Genomic DNA, 12,220 nt, shown 5'->3' with positions numbered 1-12,220 from the left:
CCATAGAGACCCATAGACACCCATAGACACCCATAGAGACCCATAGACACCCATAGAGACTCATAGACACCCATAGACACCCATAGAGACTCATAGACATCCATAGACACCCATAGAGACCCATAGACACCCATAGAGACCCATAGAGACCCATAGACACCCATAGAGACCCATAGAGACCCATAGAGACTCATAGAGACCCATAGAGACCCATAGACACCCATAGAGACTCATAGAGACCCATAGAGACTCATAGAGACCCATAGACACCCATAGAGACTCATAGAGACTCATAGAGACCCATAGACACCCATAGAGACCCATAGAGACTCATCGACACCCATAGAGACCCATAGAGACCCATAGAGACCCATCGACACCCATAGACACCCAAAGACACCCATAGAGACCCATAGACACCCATAGAGTGGGTCTAAATGAGTGTGGGTCTCTGTGGGTCTCTGTGAGTGTGGGTCTCTGTGGGTCTCTGTGAGTGTGGGTCTCTATGAGTGTGAGTCTCTATGAGTGTGGGTCTCTGTGGGTCTCTGTGGGTCTCTATGAGTGTGGGTTTCTGTGGGTCTTTATGAGTGTGGGTCTCTGTGAGTCTCTATGAGTGTGGGTCTCTGTGAGTCTCTATGAGTGTGGGTCTCTGTGGGTCTCTATGAGTGTGGGTCTCTATGAGTGTGGGTCTCTGTGGGTCGCTATGGGTCTCTATGAGTGTGAGTCTCTATGAATCTCTATGAGTGTGAATCTCTATGAGTGTGGGTCTCTGTGGGTCTCTGTGGGTCTCTTTGGGTCTCTGTGGGTCTCTATGAGTGTGGGTCTCTGTGGGTCTCTATGAGTGTGGGTCTCTATGAGTGTGGGTCTCTGTGAGTGTGAATCTCTGTGGGTCTCTATGAGTGTGGGTCTCTCTGAGTGTGAGTCTCTGTGGGTCTCTATGAGTGTGGGTCTCTATGAGTGTGGGTCTCTATGAGTGTGAATCTCTGTGGGTCTCTATGAGTGTGGGTCTCTCTGAGTGTGAGTCTCTGTGGGTCTCTATGAGTGTGGATCTCTATGAGTGTGAGTATCTGTGGGTCTCTGTGGGTCTCTATGAGTGTGGGTCTCTGTGAGTCTCTGTGGGTCTCTATGGGTGTGGGTCTCTGTGAGTCTCTGTGGGTCTCTATGAGTGTGGGTCTCTATGAGTGTGAGTCTCTATGAGTGTGGGTCTCTGTGGGTCTCTATGAGTGTGAGTCTCTGTGGGTCTCTAAGAGTGTGGGTCTCTATGAGTGTGGCTCTCTATGGGTCTCTACGAGTGTGGGTCTCTATGAGTGTGGGTCTCTGTGGGTCTCTATGAGTGTGGGTCTCTATGAGTGTGGGTCTCTATGAGTGTGAATCTCTGTGGGTCTCTATGAGTGTGGGTCTCTATGAGTGTGAGTCTCTGTGGGTCTCTATGAGTGTTAGTCTCTATGAGTGTGAGTCTCTGTGGGTCTCTGTGGGTCTCTATGAGTGTGGGTCTCTGTGGGTCTCTATGGGTCTCTATGAGTGTGAGTCTCTGTGGGTCTCTATGAGTGTGAGTCTCTGTGGGTCTCTATGAATATGGGCCTCTGTGGGTCTCTATGGGTCTCTATGAGTGTGAGTCTCTATGAGTGTGAGTCTCTGTGGGTTTCTATGGGTCTCTATGAGTGTGGGTCTCTGTGGGTCTCTATGAGTGTGGGTCTCTGTGGGTCTCTGTGTGTCTCTATGAGTGTGAGTCTCTGTGGGTCTCTATGAATGTGGGTCTCTATGAGTGTGGGTCTCTGTGGGTCTCTATGAGTGTGAGTCTCTATGAATCTCTATGAGTATGAGTCTCTGTGGGTCTCTGTGGGTCTCTATGAGTGTGAATCTCTATGAATCTCTATGAGTGTGAATCTCTATGAGTGTGAGTCTCTATGAATCTCTATGAGTGTGAGTCTCTGTGGGTCTCTATGAGTGTGGGTCTCTGTGGGTCTCTATGAGTGTGAATCTCTATGAATCTCTATGAGTGTGAATCTCTATGAATCTCTATGAGTGTGAATCTCTATGAGTGTGGGTCTCTATGAATCTCTATGAGTGTAACTCTCTATGAGTGCTTCTATGAACGTCAAGACAGTGATGATGACATAGGTCACGTGGTCGAGTTGCTATCACCATGGTGACGTTCACGTCGCTAATGACTAAAGAGTGACGCAGCTGCGACAATTAGCATTGTTTAGTTTACACACACAGACACAGTCACACACACACACAGTCACACACACACATAGTCACACATACACACACACATACACACACACAGACACACATACACACATACACACACATACACACATACACACAGTCACACACACACACATACACACACATACACACACACATACACACATACATACACACACAGTCACACATACACACAGACACACACACACACATACACACACATACACACACATACACACACATACACATAGTCACACACACATACACACATACACACATACATACACACAGACACACACACACAGTCACACACACACACAGTCACACACACACAGTTACACACACACATACACACATACACACACACATACACACACACATACACACACACATACACACACACAGACATACACACACACAGTCACACATACACAGTCACACACACAGTCACACACACACACATACACACACACAGACACACAGACACACACACAGACACACACATATATATACACACACATACACACAGTCACACACACAGACACACACACACATACACACACATATACACACAGTCACACAGACACACAGACACACACACATACATACACACACAGACAGACACACAGACACACACACAGACACACACATATACATACACACATACACACAGTCACACACACAGACACACACACATACACACACATACACACAGTCACACAGACACACACACAGTCACACACACACACACATACACACACACAGACACACAGACACACACACAGACACACACATATACATACACACACATACACACCGTCACACACACAGACACACACACATACACACACATACACACAGTCACACACAGTCACACACACAGACACACATACATACACACATACATACACACACAGTCACACATAGTCACACACACACAGACACACACACATACATACACAGTCACACACACACATACACACATACACAGTCACACACACATACACACAGACACACACACATACACACACATATACACACACACAGACACACACACACAGTCACACACATACACAGACACACACAGACACACACATACATACACACACACAGTCACACACATACACAGACACACACACACAGACACACACATACATACACACACACAGTCACACACATACACAGACACACACACACAGACACACACACATACACACACAGACACATACATACACACACAGACACACAGACACACATACATACACACATACATACACACACAGTCACACATAGTCACACACACACACAGACACACACACATACATACACAGTCACACACACACACATACACACATACACAGTCACACACACATACACACACACACAGACACACACACATACACACACACATATACACACACACTCAGACACACACACACAGACACACACACATACACACAGACACACACACACAGACACACAGTCACACACACAGACACACACACACACAGACACACACACACAGACATACACACATACACACACACATACACACATACACAGTCACACACACACACAGACACATACATACACACACACAGACATACACACACAGACGCACATACATACACACACAGACACACACACAGACACAGTCACACAGACACACAGTTACACACAGACACACACACACAGACACACACACAGACACACACACACATACACACAGTTACACACACACAGACACAGTCACACAGACACACAGTTACACACACACATACACACACAGACACACACATACACACTCACACACAGTTACACACAGTCACACATACACACACACATACACACATACACACACAGTCACACACACACAGTCACACACACACACAGTCACACACACACATACATACACACACAGTCACACACACACAGTCACACACACATACAGACACACACACAGACACACGCACACACAGATACACACACAGACACACACACACATACAGTCACACACACAAACACATACACACACAGTTACACACAGACACAGTCACACACACACACACACAGTTACACACACACATACACACACAGTCACACACACATACACACACAGATACACACACACAGTCACACACACACAGACACACACACACACAGATACACACACACAGTCACACACACACACACAGACACACACACACAGACACACACACAGTGCGCTAACCGCTGCACCACCGCTCCTCTCCTGCAGGGCCTCAAGGCGATGGACTCGAACGGGCTGGCCGACCCCTACGTGAAGCTGTACTTGCTACCCGGGGCTAGCAAGGTGAAACCAGCAGCATCATCAGCAGTACCAGCAGCACCAGCAGCTGTAGTAGTGGTAGCAGCATCATCAGCAGTACCAGCAGCACCAGCAGCAGTAGCATCATCATCAGTGGCATCATCATCATCAGCAATAGCATCATCATCAGTAGCATCATCAGCAGCAGTAGCATCATCATCAGTAGTAGTAGCATCATCATCATCATCAGCAGTAGCATCATCATCATCAGCAGCAGTAGCATCATCATCAGTAGTAGTAGCATCATCATCATCAGTGGCATCATCATCAGTAGTAGCATCATCATCATCAGTGGCATCATCATCATCAGTGGCATCATCATCATCAGTAGTAGTAGCATCATCATCAGTCGCATCATCATCATCATCAGTAGTAGTATCATCATCATCAGTAGTAGTATCATCATCATCAGCAGTAGTAGTAGCATCATCATCAGTGGCATCATCATCATCATCAGTAGTAGCATCATCATCATCAGTAGTAGCATCATCGTCATCATCATCAGTAGCATCATCAGTAGTAGCATCATCATCATCAGTAGTAGCATCATCGTCATCATCATCAGTAGCATCATCAGTAGTAGCATCATCATCATCAGTAGTAGTAGCATCATCATCATCAGTAGTAGTAGCATCATCATCAGTAGTAGTAGCATCATCATCAGCAGCAGTAGTAGTAGCATCATCAGTAGTAGTATCATCATCATCAGTAGTAGTATCATCATCATCATCAGTAGTAGCATCATCATCAGTAGTAGCATCATCATCAGTATCATCATCATCAGTAGTAGTATCATCATCATCAGTAGTAGCATCATCATCAGTAGTAGCATCATCATCAGTAGAAGTAGTAGTAGCATCATCAGCAGCAGTAGCATGGTCATCAGCAGCAGTAGTAGTAGCATCATCAGCAGCATTATCAGCATCATTATCAGCATCATCATCATCATCATCAGCAGCAGCAGCAGCATCATCAGCAGCAGTAGTAGTAGCATCATCATCAGCAGTAGTAGCATCATCAGCAGTAGTAGTATCATCATCAGCAGTAGTAGTATCATCATCAATAGTAGTAGCATCATCATCATCATCAGTAGCATCATCAGTAGTAGTAGCATGGTCATCATCATCATCAGTAGCATCATCATCATCAGTAGTAGCATCATCAGTAGTAGTAGCATCATCATCATCAGTAGTAGCATCATCAGCAGTAGTAGTATCATCATCATCAGCAGTAGTAGTAGTATCATCATCATCAACAGTAGTATCATCAGCAGCAGTAGTAGCATCATCATCAATAGTAGTAGCATCATCATCATCAGTAGCAGTAGCATCATCAGCATCATCATCGTCAGCAGCAGTAGTAGTAGCATCATGATGATCATCAGTAGTAGTATCATCATCATCAGTAGTAGCATCATGATCATCATCAGTAGTAGTATCATCATCAGTAGTAGCATCATCATCATCAGCATCATCATCAGCATCATCAGCATCAGCAGCATCATCATCAGCAGCAGCAGCAGTAGTAGCACCATGATCATGATCATCATCAGTAGTAGTATCATCATCATCATCATCATCAGTAGTAGCATCATCAGCATCATCATCATCAGCATCATCATCATCAGCATCATCATCATCAGCAGCATCATCATCATCATCACCATCATCAGCATCATCATCATGAGCAGCGCTGTTGCCCCAGGCTACGAAGCTACGCACGAAGACCCTGAGGAACACTCTGAACCCAGCGTGGAATGAGACGCTTACCTACTACGGAATCACGGATGATGACTTGTTACGCAAGACTCTAAGGTGGACTCCTTCAGTCATTCCCTCTGTCGTTCACTCAGTCAGTCAGTCACTCACTCAGTCGTTCACTCAGTCAGTCACTCAGTCACTCACTCAGTCACTCAGTCACTCACTCAGTCGTTCACTCAGTCACTCAGTCACTCAGTCAGTCACTCAGTCACGCACTCAGTCACGCACTCAGTCACTCATTCAGTCACTCACGCACTCACTCAGTCATTCACTCAGTCACTCAGTCACTCACTCACTCAGTCACTCAGTCACTCACTCACGCACTCAGTCACTCAGTCACTCAGTCATTCACTCACGCACTCACTCAGTCATTCACTCACTCTGTTGTTCAGTCACTCAGTCACTCACTCAGGCACTCACTCAGGCACTCACTCAGTCACTCACTCAGTCACTCACTCACGCACTCACTCAGTCATTCACTCACCCACTCACCCACTCACTCAGTCACGCACTCAGTCACCCACCCACTCACCCACTCACTCACTCACCCACTCACTCACCCACTCACCCACTCACTCACTCACTCACCCACTCAGTCACTCACCCACTCACCCACTCACTCACTCACCCACTCACTCACTCACCCACTCAGTCACTCACCCACTCACCCACTCACTCACTCACCCACTCACTCACTCAGTCACTCAGTCACTCACTCTCCCACTCACCCTGATGATGATGTGGCTGATGATGTTGATTATGATGATGTTGATGATGTTGATGATGATAATGTTGATGATGTTGATGATGATGTTGATGATGATGTTGATGATGATGTTGATGATGTTGATGTTGATGATGTTGATGATGATGTTGTTGATGATGATGTTGTTGATGATGATGTTGATGATGATGATTTTGATGATGTTGATGATGATGATGTTGTTGTTGTGTAGGATCTCTGTTTACGATGAGGACAAGCTAGGCCACAACGAGTGTATCGGCGAGACACGAGTCCCACTCAAGAGACTCAACCCGAATCAGACGAGGAGCTACAACATTTGTCTGGAGAGACAGCTTCCTGTTAGTGGGGGGGTGGTGGTGGGGGGTGGTGGGGGGGGGTGTGGGTGGGTGGGTGGGGGGGTAAGTGGGTGGATGGGTGAGTGAGTGGGTGGGTGAGTGGGTGAGTGGGTGAGTGAGTGGGTGAGTGAGTGAGTGGGTGAGTGGGTGGGTGGGTGGGTGAGTGGGTGGGTTGGTTAGTGAGTGGGTGGGTGAGTGGGTGGGTGAGTGGGTGGGTGGGTGGGTGAGTGGGTGAGTGGGTGGTTGAGTGAGTGAGTGAGTGGTTGAGTGAGTGGGTGAGTCAGTAGGTGAGTAGGTGAGTCAGTAGGTGAGTAGGTGAGTGGGTGAGTGGGTGAGTGAGTGGGTGAGTGGGTGAGTGAGTGAGTGGGTGGGTGAGTGGGTGGGTGGGTGAGTGGGTGGGTGAGTGGGTGGGTGGGTGAGTGGGTGGATGAGTGGGTGAGTGAGTGAGTGAGTGAGTGGGTGGGTGAGTGGGTGGGTGGGTGAGTGGGTGGGTGAGTGGGTGAGTGAGTGAGTGGGTGGGTGAGTGGGTGGGTGGGTGAGTGGGTGGGTGAGTGGGTGGGTGAGTGAGTGAGTGGGGGGGGTGGGTGGGTGGGTGGGTGAGTGAGTGGCTGAGTGAGTAGGTGAGTGAGTGAGTGGGTGAGTGGGTGAGTGGTTGAGTGAGTGGGTGAGTGAGTGAGTGAGTCCACCCCTACCCACCCGTGATTGTCCACCGGTGATCGTCCACAGGTGGACAAGGGCGAGGAGGCGGCTGCGGAGGAGCGGGGTCGGATCCTGATCTCGCTCCGCTACAGCACGCAGAGGGGTGGACTCGTGGTGGGAGTCGTCCGCTGCGTCCACCTCGCAGCCATGGACGCCAACGGATACTCAGATCCCTTCGTCAAGATGTGGGTGACTCTGTGGGTGACTCTGTGGGTGACTCTTTGGGTGACTCTGTGGGTGACTCTGTGGGTGACTCTGTGGGTGACTCTGTCACTGTGGGTGACTCTGTGGGTGATCGCGTGATTGGGTGAGTGAGTGAGTGAGTGGGTGGGTGAGTGGGTGGGTGAGTGGGTGGGTGAGTGGGTGACTCTCTGAGTAGGTGAGTGAGTGGGTGAGTGAGCGGGTGAGTGGGTGAGTGAGTTGGTGAGTGAGTGTGTAGGTGAGTGAGTGAGTGGGTGAGTGAGTGGGTGTGTAGGTGAGTGAGTAGGTGAGTGAGTAGGTGAGTGAATGAGTGTGTAGGTGAGTGAGTAGGTGAGTGAGTAGGTGAGTAGGTGAGTGAGTGTGTAGGTGAGTGGGTGAGTGGGTAAGTGAGTGAGTGGATGAGTGAGTGAGTGAGTAGGTGAGAGTGTGAGTGAGTGAGTGGGTGAGTGAGTAGGTGAGTGAGTGAGTGGGTGAGTGAGTAGGTGAGTAGGTGAGTGGGTGAGTGAGTGAGTAGGTGAATGAGTGGGTGAGTGCGTGAGTAGGTGAGTGAATGTGTGAGTGAGTGAGTGGGTGAGTGAGTGTGTGAGTGGATGAGTGAGTGAGTGAGTAGGTGAGTGAGTGAGTAGGTGAGTGGATGAGTGAGTGAGTAGGTTAGTGGGTGAGTGAATGTGAGTGAGTGAGTAGGTGAGTATGTGAGTAGGTGAGTGTGTGAGTGAGTGAGTGAGTAGGTGAGTGAGTGAGTGAGTTGGTGAGTGAGTGTGTGAGTAGGTGAGTGAGTGAGTCTGTGAGTGAGCAAATGAGTAGGTGAGTGAGTGGTTGAGTGAGTAGGTGAGTGAGTGAGTAGGTGAGTGAGTGAGTGGTGAGTGAGTATGTGAATATGTGAGTAGGTGAGTAGGTGAGTGAGTGAGTAGGTGAGCGAGTGGGTGGGTGAGTGAGTATGTGAGTATGTATGTAGGTGAGTGTGTGAGTGTGTGAGTGTGTGAGTGAGTAGGTGAGTGAGTGGGTGGGTGAGTGAGTAGGTGAGTAGGTGAGTGTGTGAGTGAGTGAGTGGTGAGTGATAATGTGAGTAGGTGAGTAGGTGAGTGTGTGAGTGAGTGAGTAGGTGAGTGAGTGGGTGGGTGAGTGAGTAGGTGAGTAGGTAAGTGTGTGAGTGAGTGAGTAGGTGAGTGAGTAGGTGAGTGAGTGGGTGAGTGGGTGAGTGAGTGAGTAGGTGATTAGGTAAGTGAGTGAGTATGTGAGTAGGTGAGTAGGTGAGTGAGTAGGTGAGTAGGTGAGTGAGTGAATGAGTGGGTGGGTGAGTGAGTAGTTGAGTAGGTGAGTGAGTGGATGAGTGAGTGATTGAGTAGGTGAGTATGTGAGTAGGTGAGTGAGTAGGTGAGTAGGTGAGTGTGTGAGTGAGTGAGTGGTGAGTGAGTAGGTGATTAGTTGAGTAGGTGAGTGAGTGAGTGAGTGGTGAGTATGTGAGTAGGTGAGTGAGTGAGTAGGTGAGTGATTGAGTAGGTGAGTAGGTGAGTGAGTGAGTAGGTGAGTGGGTAGGTGAGTAGTTGAGTAGGTGAGTGAGTGAGTGAGTGGTGAGTATGTGAGTAGGTGAGTGAGTGGATAAGTGAGTGATTGAGTAGGTGAGTATGTGAGTAGGTGAGTGAGTGAGTAGGTGAGTGAGTAGGTGAGTAGGTGAGTAGGTGAGTCTGTGAGTGAGTGAGTGGTGAGTATGTGAGTAGGTGAGTGAGTGGGTGAGTGGTGATTGAGTAGGTGAGTAGGTGAGTGAGTGGGTGAGTGAGTAGTTGAGTAGGTGAGTGAGTAGGTGAGTGTGTGAGTGAATGGTGAGTGAGTAGGTGATTAGTGAGTATGTGAGTGAGTGAGTGAGTAGGTGAGTGAGTGGGTGGGTGAGTGAGTATGTGAGTAGGTGAGTGAGTAGGTGAGTGTGTGAGTGAGTGGTGAGTGAGTAGGTGAGTGGGTGAGTGTGTGAGTGAGTGAGTGGTGAGTGAGTAGGTGAGCAGTTGAGTAGGTGAGTGTGTGAGTGAGTGAGTGGTGAGTGAGTAGGTGAGTAGGTGAGTGAGTGGGTGAGTGAGTAGTTGAGTAGGTGTGTGAGTATGTGAGTGAGTGAGTGAGTGGTGAGTGAGTAGGTGAGTGAGTATGTGAGTGAGTGAGTGAGTGGGTGAGTGAGTATGTGAGTAGGTGAGTGTGTGAGTGAGTGAGTGGTTGAGTGAGTAGGTGATTAGTTGAGTATGTGAGTGAGTGAGTGGTGAGTGAGTAGGTGATTAGGTGAGTGTGTGAGTGAGTGAGTGGTGAGTGAGTAGGTGATTAGTTGAGTATGTGAGTGAGTGAGTGAGTGGTGAGTATGTGAGTAGGTGAGTGAGTGAGTAGGTGAGTGTGTGAGTGAGTGAGTAGGTGATTAGGTGAGTGTGTGAGTGAGTGAGTGGTGAGTGAGTAGGTGATTAGTTGAGTATGTGAGTGAGTGAGTGAGTGGTGAGTATGTGAGTGTGTGAGTGAGTGGTGAGTGAGTAGGTGATTAGTTGAGTAGGTGAGTGTGTGAGTGAGTGGGTGAGTGAGTGAGTAGGTGAGTAGGTGAGTGAGTGGGTGAGTGAGTAGTTGAGTAGGTGAGTGAGTGGTGAGTGAGTAGTTGAGTAGGTGAGTGAGTAGGTGAGTGAGTGAGTAGGTGAGTGAGTGGGTGAGTGAGTAGTTGAGTAGGTGAGTGAGTGGTGAGTGAGTAGGTGATTAGTTGAGTAGGTGAGTGTGTGAGTGAGTGGGTGAGTGAGTGAGTAGGTGAGTAGGTGAGTGAGTGGGTGAGTGAGTAGTTGAGTAGGTGAGTGAGTGGGTGAGTGAGTAGTTGAGTAGGTGAGTGAGTATGTGAGTGAGTGAGTGGTATATTTATATCCAGAGTCTCTCTCTCTGTGTGTGCCCTGTAGCTACCTGAGACCCGACAGTGGAAAGAAGGCAAAGCACAAGACTACTGTGAAGAAGAAGACCCTCAACCCCGAGTTTAACGAGGTGAGCCGTGGTGAGCCGTGGGTGAGCCGTGGGTGAGCCCAGGGTGAGCCGTGGTGAGCCCAGGGTGAGCCGTGGGGAGCCCAGGGTGAGCCTTGGGTGAGCCGTGGTGAGCCGTGGGTGAGCTCTGGGTGAGCGGTGGTAAGCGGTGGTGAGCCGTGGGTGAGCTCTGGGTGAGCGGTGGTGAGCGGTGGTGAGCCGTGGGTGAGCGGTGGTGAGCGGTGGTGAGCCCAGGGTGAGCCGTGGTGAGCCTTGGGTGAGCCGTGGTGAGCCCAGGGTGAGCCGTGGTGAGCCCTGGGTGAGCGGTGGTGAGCCCTGGGTGAGTCCTGGGTGAGCCCTGGGTGAGCCCCGGGTGAGCCCTGGGTGAGCCCCGGGTGAGCCCTGGGTGAGCCCAGGGTGAGCGGTGATGAGCCCAGGGTGAGCCCTGGGTGAGCCCTGGGTGAGCGGTGATGAGCCCCGGGTGAGCCGTGGTGAGCCCAGGGTGAGTCCTGGTGAGCGGTGGTGAGCGGTGATGAGCCCAGGGTGAGCCCTGGGTGAGCCCTAGGTGAGCACTGGGTGAGCGGTGGTGAGCGGTGATGAGCCCAGGGTGAGCCCTGGGTGAGCCCTGGGTGAGCGGTGATGAGCCCCGGGTGAGCCGTGGTGAGCCCAGGGTGAGTCCTGGTGAGCGGTGGTGAGCGGTGATGAGCCCAGGGTGAGCCCTGGGTGAGCCCTAGGTGAGCACTGGGTGAGCGGTGGTGAGCGGTGGTGAGCCCTGGGTGAGCCCTGGGTGAGCCCGGGTGAGCCCTGGGTGAGCCCTGGGTGAGCCCTGGGTGAGCGGTGGTGAGCGGTGGTGAGCCGTGGGTGAGCGGTGGTGAGCGGTGGTGAGCCGTGGTGAGCGGTGGTGAGTCCTGGGTGAGCCCTGGGTGAGTCCTGGGTGAGTCCTGGGTGAGCCCTG

General features: G+C 50.0%; 1 protein-coding gene across 1 annotated transcript in view; it reads left to right on the top strand.

Moving 5' to 3' along the window:
• LOC142908225 (double C2-like domain-containing protein beta) overlaps positions 1–11,325 on the top strand; it is a 25,992-nt gene extending 14,667 nt beyond the window's left edge. Inside the window, exons 6-10 of the mRNA XM_076058587.1 lie at positions 4,472–4,546; positions 6,266–6,375; positions 7,278–7,404; positions 8,128–8,285; positions 11,208–11,325. Coding sequence (XP_075914702.1) covers positions 4,472–4,546; positions 6,266–6,375; positions 7,278–7,404; positions 8,128–8,285; positions 11,208–11,325 — 588 coding nt within the window. The remainder of the gene's footprint in view (positions 1–4,471; positions 4,547–6,265; positions 6,376–7,277; positions 7,405–8,127; positions 8,286–11,207) is intronic.
• The last annotated feature ends 895 nt before the right edge of the window (positions 11,326–12,220 follow it).

This window comes from Petromyzon marinus, assembly GCF_048934315.1.
Source record: "Petromyzon marinus isolate PM22_M1 ecotype Great Lakes invasive population chromosome 77 unlocalized genomic scaffold, UKy_Petmar_22M1.pri1.0 chr77_unloc.1, whole genome shotgun sequence".
Lineage (NCBI taxonomy): Eukaryota > Metazoa > Chordata > Hyperoartia > Petromyzontiformes > Petromyzontidae > Petromyzon > Petromyzon marinus.
This window is presented reverse-complemented; position numbering and strand designations above follow the sequence as displayed.